This window comes from Rhipicephalus microplus, chromosome 6 (genome assembly GCF_043290135.1).
Source record: "Rhipicephalus microplus isolate Deutch F79 chromosome 6, USDA_Rmic, whole genome shotgun sequence".
Lineage (NCBI taxonomy): Eukaryota > Metazoa > Arthropoda > Arachnida > Ixodida > Ixodidae > Rhipicephalus > Rhipicephalus microplus.
In genome coordinates this window covers 20832229-20852537 of record NC_134705.1, presented here as the reverse complement: position 1 = coordinate 20852537, position 20309 = coordinate 20832229, and the positions used below count along the sequence as shown (strand labels likewise).

The window sequence follows — 20309 nt, the reverse complement described above, 5'->3', positions numbered from 1 at the left end:
CGGAATCATTTTATCATTTGGGTTATACCTTCTTGGTCTTTTTCCCACATGAACATATGGAAGGAAATGAATAGCCGGGAGTACATATTACGCTATGCGATACACTATTACGCGACCTTCAGTGACAAGCTGTGCAACCGCCGCCACTGACTACTTGTTACGGGAGGCTATATTGACTCACGGTGTCGTGAGACGTCTTCTCACAGACTGTGATCGTATTTATATGTCAAGTCATTCTACAACCCACAACCTGCGTTTTTGTTCTAAGCAGTACACACTGACCACAACTTACCACCCTCAGAGCAATGGCCCTATGAAACGCTTTATTTATTTTATTTATCTATTTATCCTCATGGTCAGCAGACAATATAGAGGGGCATGATAAAACTTACAATAACGAAACAAGTTAAGTATAAAAAGGTAATACAATGTTTCTGGTCATACAACAATAAATATTTAGAAACAAAAAAAGAAAAATGAGGAATATCAAAATGTCATACAAAAATATAATAAAAAACGATACATTCTTGTAAAAAAAAGAAAATAGAGACGCTTCTAAATATACAATAATCACTGTTACAATTAAATACAACAGGTAATAGCTAAAATCATATTTATATAAAAGTATGAGGTGAAAACTGCTACCAGGTAACAAAAAATAGGTCAATACAGTCATGAGTATGTCTTGATCTGAAATTGTTACAAACGATGTGGGAAGGCAATTCCAATCACATGATGTGCGTGGTATGTATTATTGTCGAAATGACTCAGTTTGAGACAATTTGATGCCAATCTTATGAGCATAATCCAAACGATGATTAGCAAGGATTAGCAAGTCAGGTAAGTATGAAAGTGATAACTTTTGTGTGAAAGGGTTAAGCGGAGCATTGTACAATGAGAAGCAAGTGAAGGGAATTTAAGATTAGATTTTTTTTTTATGATGCTGGTGTTTCGATTGTGATTAGCAGTTATGAAGTGAACAGAGTTATTTTGTACCATTCCTAACGAGTGCACCAAAGTATTGTGATATCGATCCCAAACCGATGCGGCACATTCAAGCTTAGTACAAACTACTCTTTTATTCAGCATTTGTTTGACAGAAGAAAATGATTTTATGAAGTTACGTTGAAGATATCCGAGAATACAATTAGCATTACAAACATAGTTATTATAAGTATTCCATGTTAGGTTGTTACTGATATGGATACCGAGGTACTTCTATGAAGTGACACTGTCTACTTGTGTGTTATGTAGGTTAATGGCAAGTAAAATGGTGATTTTCCTTGACTCACACTCGAATTTACATTTTTTACTGTTTGATTCCATCAGCCATGTCTTACACCTGTTAAAGACAGCAGTAATATCACATTGAAGAATGACGATGTCATTACTTCAGTTATTTCATGAAAAATTATGCAATTATCAGCAAACAGAGGAGGTGACTCAAGATGGCAGATCATTAATATAAATTAGAAAGAGAAGAGGACCAAGAACGCAGCCCTGTGGTACACCAAAATGTACCGCACATTCCTCGGATTCAATTCCATTAGCCGAGACAAATTGTTATAGTTAGCAAGGAAACTTTTAATCCAGGTTACCAGGCAAAGGGTCAAGTTTAAGTATTCATAATTTATAAATTAGTAGCATTTTGTGGCACACTTTGTTGAAAGCTTTAAAAGAAATGAAGGAAAATGCAATCGGCTAAGGAGCTGTTGTCAAGAATGGTGTTTCGTTTGTGTACGAAAAGTGTTAATTGAGTTCCACAAGATATTATTTGCAAAGTCCATGTTGTGATTGAGTGAAAAATGAGTGTGACTATAAAAATTTTGCAAGGTGAGAAGCCAAAATGTGCTTAAATGTTTTACATGGTATGCTAGTGATAAAGAAAATGGAGAATGCTTATTACCTGATTTGTAGATTGGAACTGCCTTTCCGACTTTCTATTCAGATGGAATAACACCATCGTTGAGTGACTATTATTATAATAGATGAATAACAGACAGTACTTTGGAGAAATTGGACATTTATGTGATCGCTACCTGGTGCTGAGGATGGTTGCAGTGACTTAATTTTGCTCTCAACACCATCGTATCTGAAGATTACAGGAAACATATAATAGTGGTCATATGGTTTCACATGAGGAGCGTTAATGATGCTGGCTAAAGAAAATTTATTTTTAGGAAAAATCATTAAGCATGTTAGAGCATTTGTAGGTCGGTACAACGTTACCCTAAGATCGTTAAGTACTATTGCCTCACACTCATGAGGGTTTATCACATGCAAAAATTTTTAAGGGTTAGTCTTGAGCATCGTAGGTCAGGTGTTGCCTAGAAAACGGTTTTTTGCATCATTTAGGGCCTGCGCGTATTCATCAGCACTCTGCTTGTAAGCTAGCCAACGAGCCCTGCTATTACTATGTTTAGCCAATTTGAAGAGACCTTTCTTTTTGTTTGACAAGTGTTTAGGCTGTTGATTAAACCATGTTTTTTTATGTTGGAGGAGATCGCATAAGCAGGAATGTACTTAACTGTTAATTTCATAACATTAGCTAGAAAGATACTCCAGTTCGACTGAACATTGTGATAGTTGAAATCACCAAGAAATTTGGCAAGTTCTTTGTTCATAGCAAGAAAGTCAGCCTTGTTGTAATTTCTTAATGTCTTAATTGTTTAAACCACTTTAGATTGCTCAAGGCAAACTTTAAACGTTAGAAGGCTATAATCACTTATTCCAGGCAGGCTTGTTACATCAGAAACAAGATCGGGTTGTGTGTTCAATACAAGATCGAGTGTATTTGAAACAAATGATGCTATCCTTGTTGGTTCTCTTATGAACTGTGCAAGGAAAAATGTACTGCACAGCTCTAAGAAGTTTTGTGCCATAGATGACTTCAGGTACACTGTGACGGGTTCATTTTTCCATAAATGTTTAGGCGTATTGAATTCACCAAGTAAAAAAAGTGGCAGTGTAATGTAACGAAAAAAAAAGCACTATTAATGACATCATGCAAATCACCCACGAACCTTGTAGTAAAACTTAAGGGGCGATAACAAACCCCCAAAATAATTTTTTAGTGCGCTAGCGTTAGATTTCCCATGCAGTCTCTGAACTGAATGAATTTTGAACGTAATCTGAGGGCAACCTTTTATTTTTCGCCAAAAGCACATCGCCACCAGAACGAGTAACGCGGTCACAGCTGTAAACAGAAAAATCGTGTGAGCTGGCAAATGATTCGTCATCCCCGATTGCTGGTTGAAGTCACGTTTCTGTCAATGCGATTACGTCTGGTTTGCATGTATCAAGTGCTGAATTTAATAAATAGCATTTGTTGATGATGCTTCTGATGTTAATAAAAGGAAATAGTGTATTGAGCAGTTCAAGTTTGCTGACCCTGGCGCGTTCCTATTTCAGAGAGTGATTGGATTGCTGGGTACCATATGCATACTGGCAACATGTTTTATAGTGCCGGCTGTAGCTCTAGGTGCTCTTAATGCCTTCACGTCTTTTACACATTGGCTTATCGAGTCGTAGATGTGCTGCTTCGTATTTTCATGATTAACTTTTTGTAATGCACTTGATGCGTGTTACGCCAGGTTGATTTCTAGCAGACTCAAATAGTTTACGTCGCATATTACGGGTGGCTTTACAGAAATCTTAGATCACACTAATAACTTTCCCTTTAAGTGCTGCTCACACAAAAAGCACTTTTTTAGAATTTTAAGTCCGAAAATTTAACAATTATTGACCAACAAATTCTTGGTGCGTACGAACACAATCGATGAGCATGCTCAATTACGTTGTCTGGTAGCGCATCGAGCACACTTGTTAGGATGGACTTTATCTTGGATTCAGTTTTGTGTCCATGATTCTTTAGAATCTAAAATACCTTAAAAGATTGCATTATTGTGCTGAGAACGGTCCTGCTGTTCGTTTAGGCGAGATTCCTAGTTCTCAAGATGATTATCAAACGACCTCACCAATGCCTCCATGCCATCAACTCCCTGTTCTAAGTGCTCGATAGAATTACTTTTGCTTCTAATTCCTCAAGCCTTTTCTGCATCGTTGCAACTTGAGCTTCAATTTTTTTTGGCTCATCCTTATTTCACGTCAATTGTTAACGGGCTTTGCTCTTTGGCTGATGGAGGTGACTGAGCATGAAGGTCCTTAATGAGGTTATATATGGCTGACATCTTTTTGGAGGGATCGCCTGGTAATGAACCCAAATCGAGCAAAGCCTTAGTATGCTTGTCACGGCCCTGATTAGGGCCGTGACAAGCATAGTAAGGCCTCTGCTCTCTGTATTAAACTGCGTAAAGTGATCACGCCTCCTATTAAGTGCAGTAATGCTTGCCGATGGGAGCACATCTACCGTTCTCGGCATGTGCACTTCTCGCGTGTGTATTGCTGGGCGCCAGACCGTCATATTGTTCACAGTGCTTGAGCAGTGCCCCCCTGTCTGATTCTTGATCTCAACTTTCTCTCTGCGCACTCTGCCCTTATTGACTGCTCGACAGGTCTTCTTCAGTTGGAACTGCCTTTTGACGCCGCTGTTGCCCGTGATGCTCAAAGTCGCCTTTGTGCCACCGAGTTTCTGCATCTTCTGCGGCAAGCCTCGACTTACGTGCAGCTCGTGTGTGATCCGCCTGTGCGCGATGGTGAATATGTCGTTTCACCTATTACCCACGTGTTAAAGCACTCCATTGCTGTCCCGCACACCGTGGTGAGAGTAGGCCACAACCAGACCCATCTATCTCTTTTGAACTTTGGTTTCTCCACGCACGTGCTGCCTGCTGGTATTAAACTAGGCATCATGTCGTCGTTGCAAGAGTGTGATATTTCTGAACTGTCAGCTCAGCAACCTACTTCGCACGTCAACTTGCTCACTGCGCCCAACCTGTCAAGCATTGACATTGCCAAAATGATAGCACCAGATCTTTCGCCCTCTGAAGCACAAGACCTCCACCGTCTGTTGACATCCTATGCGGACATATTCGATCTTGACAACCGCCCTTTAGGCCAGACATCAGTTGTGACCCATCACATCAACACCGGCGATGCCAACCCAATTTATCGCCGTCCTTACCGCGTCTCCGCTGCCGAACGCTCTGTCATCCAGAAAGAGGTCGAGAAAATGCTCGCCAAAGGCGTCGTCGAACACTCATCTAGTCCGTGGGCATCCTCGGTCGTGCTTGTCAAGAAGAAGGACAACACATGGCGGTTTTGCGTCGACTATAGACATCTCAACAAGGTCACTAAGAAGGACGTTTATCCCTTACCAAGAATGGATGACGCCCTTGACTGCCTTCATGGCGCAAAGTTTTTCTCGTCCATTGACCTTCGATCTGGTTATTGGCAGATCGCTGTTGACCCACGGGACCGAGAAAAAACAGCATTTGTAACCCCCGAGGGGTTATACCAATTTAAAGTAATGCTGTTTGGGCTTTGTAATGCGCCAGCCACCTTTGAACGCATGATGGATTCCCTTCTGCAAGGCTTCAAATGGTCCACTTGCTTATGCTACTTAGATGATATAATTGTTTTTTCACCGACGTTCGCAAGCCATCTTGAGCGACTGTCCAGTACTCTCCAAGTATTCCGCAATGCTGGTCTCCAGCTGAACTCTTCCAAATGCAGTTTCGGCCGTCGCGAAATAACTGTACTTGGTCACCTCGTTAACGCATCTGGGATACAGTCCGATCTGGACAAAATTTGCGGAGTGACTCAATTTCCCGTGCCCTCTTCTCCTAAGGATGTCCGGACCTTCCTTGATTTGTGCTCCTATTTTCACCGCTTCATCCGGAATTTTGCCGATATTGCGCAGCTTCTCACCGAGCTTCTTAAAAAAGACGTCCCATTTACCTGGAATTAGCCTCAAAGTGCTGCATTTTCGGCACTCATTGCAGCCCTCACGACTACGCCAATATTAGCCCACTTCGATCAGACTGCCCCGACAGAAGTTCGTACGGACGCGAGTGGCCACGGAATTGGTGCTGTTGTAGCTCAGCGTCAGCATGGACGTGACTGTGTCATCGCTTACGCCAGCCGCCTTTTATCCCCTGCCGAGAAGAACTATTCCATCACCGAAAGAGAGTGTCTTGCTCTTGTTTGGGCTGTCGCTAAATTTCGCCCGTACCTCTTTGGCCACAGTTTTACTGTTGTAACTGATCATCATGCACTCTGCTGGCTTTTCTCGCTCAAGGATCCCACGGGACGTCTCGGTCGTTGGTCTCTCCGCATCCAAGAATACACCTTCTCATCATCATCATCATCATCATCAGCCTGACTACGTCCACTGCAGGACAAAGGCCTCTCCCATGTTCCGCCAGTTAACCCGGCCCTGTGCTTGCTGCTGCCAATTTATACCCGCAAACTTCTTAATCTCATCTGCCCACCTAACCTTCTGTCTCCCCATAACCCGCTTCCCTTCTCTGGGAATCCAGTCAGTTACCCTTAATGACCAGCGGTTATCCTGTCTACGTGCTACATGCCCTGCCCATGTCCATTTCTTCATCTTGATTTCAGCTATGATATCCTTAACCCCCGTTTGTTCCCTAATCCACTCTGCTCTCTTCTTGTCTCTTGAGGTTACACCTACCATTTTTCTTTCCATTGCTCGCTGCGTCGTCCTCAATTTAAGCTGAACCCTCTTTGTAAGTCTCCAGGTTTCTGCTCCGTAGCTAAGTACCGGCAAGATACAGCTGTTATATACCTTCCTCTTGAGGGATAGTGGCAATCTACCTGTCATAATTTGAGAGTGCTTGCCGAATGTGCTCCACCCCATTCTTATTCTTCTAGTTACTTCAATCTCGTGGTTCGGCTCTGCGGTTATTACCTGCCTTAAGTAGACATGGCCTTTTACAACTTCAAGTGCACTATTACCTATCTCGAAGCGCTGCTCCTTGCCGAGGTTGTTGTACATTACTTTCGTTTTCTGCAGATTAATTTTAAGACCCACCTTTCTGCTCTCCTTGTCTAACTCCGTAATCATGAGTTGCAATTCGTCCCCCGAGTTACTCAGCAATGCAATCTCATCGGCGAAGCGCAGGTTACTAAGGTATTCTCCATTGACTCTTATCCCTAACTGCTCCCGTTCTAGGCTTCTGAAAACCTCGTGTAAGCACGCGGTAAATAGCATTGGGGAAATTGTGTCCCCCTGCCTTACACCCTTCTTGATTGGTATTCTGTTGCTTTCTTTATGAAGCACTATGGTAGCAGTTGATCCCCTGTAGATTTCTTCCAGAATGTTTATATATACTTCATCTACGCCCTGATTCCGCAGTGTTTGCATGACGGCTGATATTTCTACTGAATCAAACGCCTTCTCGTAATCTATGAAGGCTATGTATAGTGGTTGGTTATACTCTGAGCATTTCTCTATTACCTGATTGATAGTATGAATGTGGTCAATTGTTGAGTAGCCTGTTCGAAATCCTGCTTGTTCCTTTGGTTGATTGAATTCTAATGTTTTCTTTACTCTCTTAGCAATTACCTTTGTAAATAGCTTGTATACTACAGAGAGCAAGCTAATCGGCCTGTAATTCAAGTCCTTGTCATCTCCTTTCTTATGTATTAAGATGATGTTAGCGTTCTTCCAAGACTCTGGTACCCTTCCCGTCAGGAGACACCTCGTAAACAGGGTGGCTAGTTTTTCTAACACAATCTGTCCTCCATCTTTCAGCAAATCTGATGTTACCTGATCCTCACCAGCAGCTTTGCCCCTTTGCATGCTCTCCAAAGCTTTTCTGACTTCTTCTATCATTACTGGTGGGGTGTAATCTGGGTTACTGCTAGTTCTTATAGTATTAAGGTCGTGGTTGTCTCGGCTACTGTACAGATCTCTGTAAAACTCCTCCGCTATTTTAACTATCCTATCCATATTGGTAGTTATTTTGCCTTCTTTGTCCCTTAGTGCATACATCCGACTTTTGCCTATCCCAAGTTTCCTCTTCAATGCTTTGACACTTCCTCCGATTTTCAGAGCGTGTTCAATTCTCTCCTTGTTATACCTTCTTACATCGCATACCTTACGTCTATTAATCAACTTCGAAAGCTCTGCCAGTTCTATTTTGTCTGTTGTACTTGACACTTTCATGATTTGACGCTTCTTAATTAGGTTCTTCGTTTCTTGGGAAAGCTTGCCAGTGTCCTGTCTAACTACCCGGCCTCCAACTTCCACTGCACACTCCGTAATGATACTCGTCAGATTATCATTCATTGTATCTACGCTAAGGTTGGTTTCCTCACTAAGAGCCGAATACCTGTTCTGCAGCGACACTCTGAATTCCTGTACTTTCCCTCTCAGTGCTAGCTGATTGATTGGCTTCTTGCGTATCAGTTTCTGTCGTTCCTTCTTCAAGTCTAGGCGAATTCGAGACCGTACCATTCTATGGTCACTGCATCGTACCTTGCCAATCACTTCCACATCCTTAACGATTCCAGGGTGTGCACTCATTATAAAGTCTATTTCGTTCTTATTTTCGCCATTAGGGCTCCTCCATGTCCACTTGCGGTTTTCTCGTTTTCGGTAGAAGGTATTCAAAATCCGTAAATTATTGCGTTCTGCGAATTCTACTAGTAGCTCTCCTCTGGCGTTTCTAGTACCGATGCCATAATCTCCTACTGCCTGGTCTCCAGCCTGCTTCTTCCCTACCTTTGCATTAAAGTCGCCCATCACCATAGTATACTGTGTTTTTACCTTACTCATTGCCGATTCCACGTCTTCATAGAAGCTTTCAACTGAAGCGTCATCATGGCTGGATGTAGGCGCGTAAGGCTGTGCTACCTTCATTTTGTATCTTTTATTCAGTTTAATTACGATACCTGCCACCCTTTCATTAATGCTATAGTATTCCTCTATGTTGCCAGCTATGTTTCTGTGAATTAGGAGCCCCACTCCTAGTTCTCTTCTGTCTGCCAAGCCCCTGTAGCAAAGGACGTGCCCATTCTGTAGCACCGTATAGGCCTCATCTGTCCTCCTAACCTCACTGAGCCCTATTATATCCCATTTAACACCCTCTAGCTCCTCGAATAGTACAGCTAGACTTCCCTCACTAGATAAGGTTCTAGCGTTAAACGTTGCCAAGTTCAGGTTCCAATGGCGGCCTCTCCGGATCCAGAGATTCTTAGCACCCTCTGCTGCGTTGCAGATCTGACCGCCGCCGTGGTCAGTTGCTTCGCAGCTGCTGGGGACTGAGGGCCGTGAGTTATTTGACGTAAGCATGTGGGAGGTTGTGGCCAGATACTGCACCAGGGTGGCCAATCCTTCTCTGGTGAGGGAGTGCGTTCTCGGAGGTGTTTGCCGGTGAGGCCGCACCCCAGGCCTCCTAATGCAGTTCCATCAACACGCGGATTTTTTTCGTTTTTTTTTTTAATCCGGTTGGGAACTGCGCGGTACCGGGATTTGAACCACGGACCTCTTGCATGCGAGGCGGATGCTCTAACCACTACGCCATCGCTGCTCTGGATTTATACACACCTTCTCGGTCGTGTATAAATCTGGTCACCTTCATCAAGACGCCGACTGCCTGTCACGGTATCCAGTGGATCCACCAGACGCCACAGAGAGAGCTATGGAGGCTTGCATCTTATCAATATCAGACTTTCTTGATATCGCTTCTGAGCAACCCCGCGACCCGGATTTACTTCCCATCATAGAAAGCCTGAGTTCCGCTACTCCACCCACTTCTGTGAACTTGTATTTCCTTCATGAAGGTGTTTTCTACCGCCACAACATGCGCCCTAATGGTCCTGACCGCCTTCTCGTCGTGCCTTCCCATTTGCGTGTAGATGTTCTCCGACAGCTTCACGATGAACCTGCCGCTGGTCACCTGGGAGTCACCCGCACTTATGATCGCGTCCGGCACCGTTTTTTCTGGCCACGCCTATATCGCTCTGTGCAAAAGTATGTTGCCAGCTGCGACCTTTGTCAATGTCGAAAACGACCAACATCGCTTCCAGCTGGCCTTCTTAACCCTATTGAGATCCCTGCTGAATCATTCTACCGCATAGGGCTCGACCTTCTCGGGCCATTTCCCATTTCTGCATCCGGGAACAAATGGGTTGCCGTGGCGACTGACTACGCGACACGTTACGCGATCACCCGCGCTCTTCCAACCAGCTGCGCTACCGATGTCGCCAACTTTCTACTGCGCGACATCATATTGCATCACGGCGCTCCTCGACAGCTCGTTACTGACCAAGGCCGATACTTTTTATCTCGCGTCGTCCAGGATATCGTACGTTCCTGTTCCACGAACCACAAGTTCACAACGGCATACCATCCACAAACTCATGGACTTACAGAGCGCCTGAGCCGCACTATCACGGACATGTTGTCAACGTATGTTTCTCCAGACCACCGTGACTGGGACGCAACGTTACCTTACGTCACCTTCGTTTACAACTCCTCTAGACATGACACCGCAGGCTATTCCCCGTTCTACCTTTTTTATGGACGGGAACCCTGTCTGTGTCTTGATACACTCCTTCCTGCTGGTTCAAGTGCCCCTGTCACATACGTCCGCGATTCCATAGAGCGAGCCGACGCAGCATGACAGATTGCCCGAGAACGACTCATACTTTCTCAAGCCTCTCAGAAAGATTGATACGATCGTCACCACCGCGAAGTTTCGTATGCACCAGGTTCTCTCGTACTCTTGTGGACCCCATGTCGCCACATCGGCCTCTCAGAAAAACTTTTATTTCGCTATGGCGGACCATACAAAGTCCTGCGCAAGATCACCAACCTCACCTACTAGATACAGCGAGTCGTCGAAGAAGCGGACTCAATGCCACCACCATCCACTGTTGTGCCCGTCGTAAGACTGAAGCCTTATGTGTCACCCAACACTCCCCTTTCGTGACAAGCGCCTGGTCGGCGCTTTAACGCCGCGGGGTAGTTCCACAAGGCAGTAGTAGGATTGGGGCATAAAGCGGTAGAGAATCCCTGCCTGAAAAAAAAAAGACTACGAAGTGGATAGAGACTGGTCCCAGCCCGCCAGTGCGCCAGACATTGTCGTCGCGTGTAATCATCGTAAATATCTGCAAATTTACGTTTCCTTGTAAGATTATCACTAAAGAAAAGTAGCATGTAAACCATCGAAAAGCAGTCGAATGCAATGTCGGCTAGCACTTTGAGGCAGCGTATTTTGAATTCCTGATGCCGCAGCGCATGCGAGAGAAAAAAAGAAAGAGAGTAAGAAGGATTCCAGTGCCTCCGACAGGAGCGCTTCCACGCTATTGGTTCTTCGCTTGAGGTGACCTGGCCGGGCGAGCACGCATTTGTAAACAGACACATGCATGCATAGAGAAAAGCACGGCACTTTTTGCGGCTGTTTCATCATATGGAAACACCCCTGCCCATGGGCATGCGAATGGTGGGGGCGCGGCTGTTCACCTTTTGAGTCGTGGGAGCGCATATTCGGCATTTCACATTGACATAATAGGCAGGGGTTGAGGTGGACAGGGAGGGGGCGATAGACCTTCACTCCCACATGTAGCCTGGAGGAAAACTGCACACGCCACTTTCTCTACATTTTCATTCTGTGTCCCCCTTCCCTTTTTCCTCAAGGAGCTAAGCTGAACCATGCTTCCACAAGTGTTCATCGAACCTACTGGCACAGCTCTTTTAAGCTGCTCACCACGATTAACTAGCGCTTCTCCTTTTCATGAGTTAGAACCTTTTTTACTCCTCTTTTTTTAATCTGGCCGTTTTCTCCTCTCTCTGTTTCTTTTATCCCCATCCCCCTCGAGTTTTTTCTTTTAGTGTGCCCTCACTGAAACAGATATCAGAACTTTTTTTACTCCTCTTTTTTTAATCTGGCCGTTTTCTCCTCTCTCTTTGTTTTATCCCCATCCCCCTCGAGTTTTTTCTATTATTGTGCCCTCACTGAAACAGTTATCATGCGTTCCTCCCTCATTTACTTGCTTTTCCCTCCAACATTCTTGATTTTTTTCTTTTTTGTGAAAAAAGGGTTGTCAAAAAGAGTGCCTCTTTTCTTCAATCAACCACTTAATCATCCGTGCCACAAGCATGGTAAACCTTCATGTGAGATTTAAAGTTCTAGCGTACCACCTAACCTTCGAGTTGGTTTCGATCAGCAACGTGCTTCTAACTGGCATGGCGAACTTCAGCTGCGTTTCAATGAACGGCGTCGGTTCGACAGACATTAATGAGTGAAACAGATGTCAGTTCTAAATTCCCATCTAGCGCACGAGAGGTGCCTCTGTGTCGACGTGCGCACAGATGGCGATGTGCACTGGGGAATCGCCAACTGCAATTAGGCAACAAATACGATGTTGATCATTGACAGGAAAAACAGAAATCCAAAGAGGTAAGCTCGGATGTTCTCTGTTTTCTTTACACGTGCCTAAAAGCAAAGTCCAATAAGATTTGATCATATCGACAGTCATCGCAAAGCCACACTAGTGCTGCTGAACGAGGAAATAATACAATAGCCTCAACGTCAACCACCTAGTTTTTGTTTACGCGAGAATACTGCTGGTGAAACACATGGGGCTTATTAACTTACAAAACAGACATGTGCATTCTCGCTCATCATATAGAAAGCCACAACGTTCTGTTATTGATTAATTGTCATAATATTGTGCACTAAAATCGTAGTGAAAGCGTGGAACTATAGCTGCTGAAATCCACGAAAGTGTTAATGACTGGCATGATTAGCGCATTTCTTATGTTGTTTTTAACTGAAACCAAGAGCCTTCCATTTTCACTGATTTCAATAAAATGAGCCAGCCTGCAGCATGTCTGTCTTGTAAGTAAATAAGCCACATGTGTTTCACAACTAGCAGTATGCCCACATAATCAAGGACTAGGTTGTCTATGACAAGTCTAATGTAACATTTTCTCGTTCGGTAGCACCCTGAAGGCTCAATTAACAAAACCTCATAAGGTGCATTTCGTGTCACTATAGAATCATGCTGAGTGCAGAAAACATTTTGGGAAATGCGGATCAGGTGTGGCTTCACAGTTATAGTCAATATCATCAAATCCTATTATATTTTGCTTTTCGCTCCTTAGGACGGAAACGAACAACATGTGAACTTGCCTCTTTGTATTTCTGGTATTGCTGTTGATGATCCACGATGTATTTGATGCCTGGCGATTCACTCGTGCATGTTGCCATTCATGCACATGTCGAGGCGGTGGCACTCCACTTTTACTAGCCGAAGCGACTCCGCACATTGAAACTATCACTACAATATCAAAACAAGTCATAGGTGCCTCATCGCACAGTGGTGCATTGGTGTGAGTGGCCACCTAATCCTAACAGAGCAGCGAAGTAGCAAGGATGCTTCCGCACGATGGAACAGATGTGAACACTTTGTGTGTACGTGCGTTCGCAGGTGAGATGACCTTGCTCATCTTTACACACGCTTCCTTAATATGAGTGATGCCATCATTTATGTGATCTTAACAGGAAGGACCAATGGCACGTGAGCAGTCCTGATGGAGCGACTTGCTTCCTCCTCACTCTCTTTCTTTTCTCTTTTGCATGCGCTGCGGCACCAGCATTTCACATTACGTTGCCGGAAGCAGAATCAAACATCTGTTATCACTTTTCTTAATATACAGGGAGCATGATTTACAGACCTGTAAAAATGCACACCTGTAAAAATACGGCTGCGGCGGCTGCATTTCCGATGGAGGCGGAAATGTTGTAGGCCCGTGTACTCAGATTTGGGTGCACGTTAAAGAACCCCAGGTGGTCTAAATTTCCGGAGCCCTCCACTACGGCGTCTCTCATAATCATATAGTGGTTTTGGGACGTTAAACCCCACATATCAATCAATCACCTGTAAAAATACAGAAACGTGGAATTCGCAGCATGCTGCCTCGATGCGTGCCTCTGTGCCCACTGAAGAAGCTGTTGGAGCGCCCCTTGCTTAAGTCCTGTGCTGGCAGTGACATCATCATTGAAGAAGGCCATGCACAGATAGTTGAGGCGACAATGCTTGCATCAGAGTTTGGCGTCTTACCGTGCTAGAAGTAACGTGGCCGGTAACCAGGACTGTGGAGCGAAAGCCACCACACACGCATGGAAAACGATGGAAATTGCAATGATTACTGCTCACTGTTGCTACTTTCACAGATATACTTGTTATGTACGTGTCGCCCGACCACTAAGACTGTGATCTTGCCTTACCCTACATGACTTTCGCGAATAACTCATCACGTCACGATACAGCGCGCTTTTCACCATTCTACCTATGGTAAAGAAAAAAGCCAACTTTACCCCGGGACACAGTCACCTCAGTTCATATCACGTCCACGAGTGAGTATGCCCGCGACGCAATCGCGCAAGCCGATCATGCCAGTCAGCTAGCCCATGCTCAGCTGACAGTGTCACAGAACAATCAACCTCGTCGGTGCGATTCAAAACATCGAGACGTACATTTGGATCCCAGTACCCTTGTGTTACTCTGGTGTACTCATCATCGATTAGGCCGTGGGAAAAACTTTTATCTCGCTGCGCAGGACCTTACGGTGTATAGCGTCAAGTAACACCTTTCACTTCTGAGATCAGCCCCATCTGTCCATTAAAAACTGCTGGACCATCCTGTGATGTTCATGTCTCGCAGCTCAAGCCCTACAATAGTACGTCTAATAATGACAGTTAAAGCTCCAGGATGATGTCTCCGCTGCCGGGGGTCATTCGACACACCAGTAGCATCGAAATGCAGAAGACAAAGAGGACAGACTGGTGTGAGCTTATCTGTATCGCTAGCACTACTCACTTAACCACTAGTAAATATATCTGTGTCAGCTCTTCATAGTCGGTATCTTTCTCTTAACAATATAAAACCTTCAAAATATTCTAAATGCTTGGCAGCTGGTTAAAATTCTTGTGTTTTATGGTGTGCTGTTGGTTTTTATCGTTTTTTGCCAAATGAGTCTTGAAGTTATGATTGGTACTTTAGAGATTTAAATCACGCCAGCATCGTGAAATATTTTGTAGCTGCCTCTTCTTTTTACAGTGAAAGCTGTTTTGAGATCACAACTCGTGTCTGGCACAGCGCCATCTTCGTCTACCGCCGTTGGTGTCCGTAACCACATCGCACCAAATAAGCAAAAGCCATAGTGCTAATGACACATTGGGGCTTGAACCCGGGTCCTCTGAGTGCCAGTTCAGTATTATACCACAGGGGTATGCCGGTGCATGGGACTTGTTGGCAGACTTGCCTTAGGCAGGCTTGATTTCGGGAAAGCAATTGCATTATTACGACTTATGAAGCGCTTTAAAACATCGAAAGAACAAGCAGTCATCGCACAATGCTAATAGCGTAACAAGTGGGAGGTCAAATGCTCCAACCCACTACAAAAGCTTGTTTTTGTTCAGCTAATAACTGTGGCGCATATGCAAATCAAGCATAATTCCTCATCGTCATCAGCCAGCGCATGAAAAATCGGCAAAACATTCTTTACAACAGTTTAGCAGATACCATGCTTCTCAGAAAAATGATGAAAAATAGCATAGCGAATGCCAGCCTACTATCCTAAAATTTTTATTATTCATGCCCTAGTGGGCATCAAGCAAGTGTGCTTGCAGCAGTTACCCGATGTGTGTTTAGAAAAAGCTCTAAAAGGCCGCTCTTCTAACTTTCGCTGTGACTGTGCTGCGCCTTCCGTGCATGCTTGGCATTTCTTTAGTAGCTTCGTGATTTTGGAACGTAAAGCCTCAGATATTATTGAATATTATTAGCCTTAAAAGAGTGCGTGATGCCATTACGTCCCACAAAAATGCATGTTTGGCACCATCTAACGAGTTGAAGTGCAGTGCTGAATATTGCTATTGTGCTTCACAGTTATTTTCAAACTAAACCCTGTTGCAATTCTATAGAGCACTTTATTTGGCCACTTTGTGAAAGTTAAACAAAGATTGCAGAATTCTGCATTCCATGAGCATAATTCTGCAAGAATAGGAGACAAGGACTAAGGCACAGAAAAACATCTCTCTCTTTGTCTCCTCTGCTACGTCCATGCAGTGCCAAATTCTGCAATCTGTCTTCATTGCTGCATTAAGACATTACTTGTAGTGGACTTGTTTGTTTGATTCTTACGCATCATTTCTTGTCTTTCAGAAAGGGATCGCAGTTACGAGATCTCATCGTTTGTTGAAACCCAAGCCACGAACTTGCTCAAGGAACACCCTGTAGAATTCGTCAAGTATCCTTTTGAGCGGAGCTGAGTAGCGTCGTTAGTGCACAGAACATGATTTGCCTTTTTGCTTTATCGATTAAATTAGGTACACTTTTGTGGGCAATCGAAACTAATTGTTCAATTATACAGCGCACCTTTGTGATGACTGAACATACAATGAAAACCTGGGGAGCTATTCTTGCGGTGTCCAATTCGCCGGAGCGCATTCAGTTATGCAAAAAACCAGTGAGTCGTGACGTCATGGCACGCTTGACCACGTCGGCACACCTAACTCGCCAGTATATTGTCACGTAATACAAGGGGGGGAAACACAAAGACTAATTTACTAAGGGCAAACTTGGCACCCAGAAAAAAAGCATTCTGCACACGTGTCCCTTTCTGAACAAAAACTAGGTCAGTCTCTCGGCTCGTGCTCATGCACGAGAGGCGTGCGCTGCCCTGCGCCAAGATGCACGAGCACGCGTAAGGCGATTGTAGACACTCAGATAGCGTCTCCTTCGTTATCTTTGTAAAATGATTAGTAGGAGCAATCTCTGTGGCATTACTGCTCCTCCAAAATGTGCATCATCCCGATGCCTGAATTCGGGAGGTTGTCGAGGGGGTAGATGCTTAATTCTCTTTCGTGGTATGGCTTCATGAGGACAACATGGACGACCTCTGCATGGTTGTGCCATTTCGAACGCTCTTGTCTGTCAGATATTACTTGTTAAGTCATTTAGCTGGCAAAGGACCTTATATGGACCAAAGTACTGCAGAAGGAGCTTTTCTGGCGAGCCGCGACGTCGTATTGCTGTCCAGATCTATACTTGATCACCTGGCTGCTTAACGTCCCTCTGGCGCAGGTTGTAGTAGTCTGAATCGAACTGTTGATGTATTCGATGCCTTGCCAACTGGCGTGCTTCTTCACCTTTCTGGAGAAATTCCTCAATGTCGGGCAGCTCGTAGTGGTCATTGCCGACTGTGAGCATGACGTCGAGAGTTGAATTGACTATGCGACCATAGACAAGCTGAAATGGACACGTTAAAGAACCCCAGGCGGTCGAAATTGGAGCCCTCCACTACGGCGTCTCTCATAATCAAATAGTGGTTTTGGGATGTTAAACCCCACGTATCAATTAAAGCTGAAATTGAGTGACGCGGAAGGCCGTATTATAGGCAAAGGTTGCGTAAGGATAGATTTCGTCCCATGTTTTATGCTCCAAGCTTACATACATCAACAGCATGTCAGCGATGGTGTGATTTAGGCATTCCGTTAACCCATTTGCTTGGGGATGGTACACAGTGCTTTTCCTATGACTGGTGTTCGTCATCATCAAACACTGCATCAACTCAGATGTGAAGGCTGCTCCTCGGTCGGTGATTACTACCTTTGGGGCACCATGTCGACAAACTATGCTGTGCACGAAAACCTTGGCTACTTCAGCTGCCATTCCTCACTCAAGGCAGCTGGTTTCAGTGTACTGTGTTAAGTAGTTGATCGCGATGACGATCCACCTTTCGCCCTATCATGACATTGGGAATGGTCCAAAAAATCCATTCCAACTTGTTCAAATGGTGTAGCAGGCGGGTCCAAGGGCTGGAGCAGGCCAGCGGTCTTCAGTGGTGGCCTTTTGTGTCTTTGGTATTTGCGACATGTCTTCACATATTGCAGCACGAAAGCCAGCAACTTGGGCCAATAATACTTCTGATGAATTCTGCCAAATATCCGACTGACGCCCAAGTGACCAGACAATGGTTCATCATGACAAGCTTCTAGGTTTTCAGACCTCATCACTAATGAAACGATGAGTATGAACTTCTCTTTGTTGGGCCCGAAGTTTCTTTTGTATAAAACTTTTTCATGGAGACAGAATGAAAATAATGTTTTCTTAAATACACGTGGGACATCGTCGCCATGCCCTTCGAGGTGTTTGATCAATGGGAGCAGTTCTGCGTCATCCCTTTGATGCTCCGCAATATCTTAGGTTTTCGTCACACAGAGAAAGGTCGAATCTTCTTCTTGTGAAAGAGAAGAGTAAAGTGGCGAGCTTGATAAAAAATCCTCATTTTGTTTCCATCCAAACCAGTATATAACAGTAATGTCGTATTCTTGCAGTTTGAGGCTTCATCTGGCAAGACGTCCTGATGGGTATTTTAAGTACGCCAATCAGCAAAGTGATTGGTGGTTGCTGAGGGCACGGAACGGCCTTTTGTAGAGGTAGGGTCTGAACTTGCTGATAGCCCATAGCACTGCCAAACACTATTTTTCTGTCACGAAATAGTTTTTTTTGGGTTTTGATAGGGTGCAGCTGGCGTAAGCTATGACTTCTTCTTCTCTATTTTGCCGTTGTACGAGTATCGTGCCGAGACCAAGATTGCTTGCGTCTGTATGTAGTTCAGTGTCAGTGGTCTCGTCAAAGTGGGCAAGGATCGGCGGGTTTTGCAGACATTTCTTTATTTTGTTGAAAGCTGTCTTTTGTTCTGTACCCCAAGCAAATGATTCTTTTTCTTTTGTGAGTTTGTTTAAAGGTTCGGTGTTTTACGAAAAATTTTCTACAAATCGTCTGTAGTAAGCACATTAGCCCGAAAATCGACGCATCTCTTTCTCAAATCGTCTGTAGTAAGCACATTAGCCTGAAAATCGACGCATCTCTTTCTTGCCTCTGGGCGACGGGAACCTTGCGACTGCCGCAGTCTTGTCAGGATCAGGGCCAACACTTTTCGTGCTGATTACGTGTCCCAGAAAATGAAGCTTCTCAAATCCGAAGCGGCACTTTGCTGGTTTAACTGTCAAGCCGGCTGACTGGATAGCCTGAAGCACTGACCGAAGTCTCTGTGTTGGTCAAACATCGTGGAAAATACCACAACATCATCCAAGTAGACTAGGCATAACTGCCACTTTAGCCCCGTGAGGACACTGTCCATCATGCGCTGGAATGTTGCTGGTACACAACAGAGGCTGAAACGTAGTGCTTTAAACTCATATAAGTCATCCGGGGTTACGAAAGCGGTCTTTTCACGGTCTCTTTCATCCACTTCAATTTGCCAATATCTACTTTTTAAATCTAGCAAAGAGAACTATCTGGCGTGCCGTAGCTGATCCAATGTGTCATCAATACGTGGGGTTTACATCCCGCTTGGTCACACTGTTTAGTTTCCTGTAGTCTACACAGAATCTCGTGTTGTCTGTTTTTCGCTCAATAACTACCGGCAATGCCCACGGGCTGCTAGATGGCTGAATGACATCGTCCTGCAGCATCTCTTGCGCCTGGCTCTTTATTTTTTCTATCTACTCATTCTTTTGGTGAAACTCTGTAAGGGTGTTGATACACTGGCCTCGTCGTTTCCTCTGTTATGATCCTGTGCTTCAGGATCTGGAGCAACGTACTTCTGAGGAGGTGGAAAAACATTCAGCGAATTCACTTATGAGGTCTTGTAGGATTTTCCTCTCGGCTGGTGGTAAACTTCGGCTGATTGAAACTGATGTTCTAAGGTCATGCGTAGTTTCCGGTGCAGGTGGCTCTGATGCAGTGGCACATAAGTTGGTCACTTCAGTAAAGCTGTGTAGAAAAGCAATGGCTGTGTCTTTTGCAACATACTGAATTTCATTCTCAAAATTGGTGAGGAGTACGTTGGCAAGTCCACCACGTAATCGAATAATGCCCCGAGCTATGCAAATGCCTTTCTTTAGTAGCAGCTCAACATTGCCATCCGCTATTCCTTCAAAGTCGACGAATGCGTCATTCTTTACGCCAACCAGCACCCTGCATTACGATGGCACGGTTACGTCGCCATCGATAACACGCATGCAGAACTCCCTCTCTCCTCGTCTATGGCCAGCTTTGTTGAGAAAGAAATACTAGAATTCTGCAGGTCTATTATGGCGCCGTTAGCTAGCAGGAAATCTATCCCGAGTATTATGTCTCTCGAGCATTCTGGTAGAACGAGGAAATCAGCGTCGTATGTAGCACCCTGAATGCTGATTCTGGCGTGGTGACCTTGGCTGGTGCTGGAAGCTAGCTGCTGGAGATTGCTGCCTTGAAAAGTACTCCTCTATTTCTATAGGTCTTTTGCCATTATGCAGGCATGGTGCATACACATAAAACCCACGCACACCGACTCTTCAGTATGAACAATCTCGGTAAAGATG

At 44.6% G+C, this 20309-nt stretch overlaps 1 protein-coding gene across 4 annotated transcripts in view; it reads left to right on the top strand.

Moving 5' to 3' along the window:
- Plc21C (Phospholipase C at 21C) overlaps positions 1-20309 on the top strand; it is a 685580-nt gene that overhangs the window by 286756 nt on the left and 378515 nt on the right. For all 4 annotated transcript variants that reach the window (XM_075865841.1, XM_037419231.2, XM_075865843.1 and 1 more), the window contains one exon: positions 16102-16186. In XM_075865841.1, coding sequence (XP_075721956.1) covers positions 16102-16186 — 85 coding nt within the window. The remainder of the gene's footprint in view (positions 1-16101; positions 16187-20309) is intronic.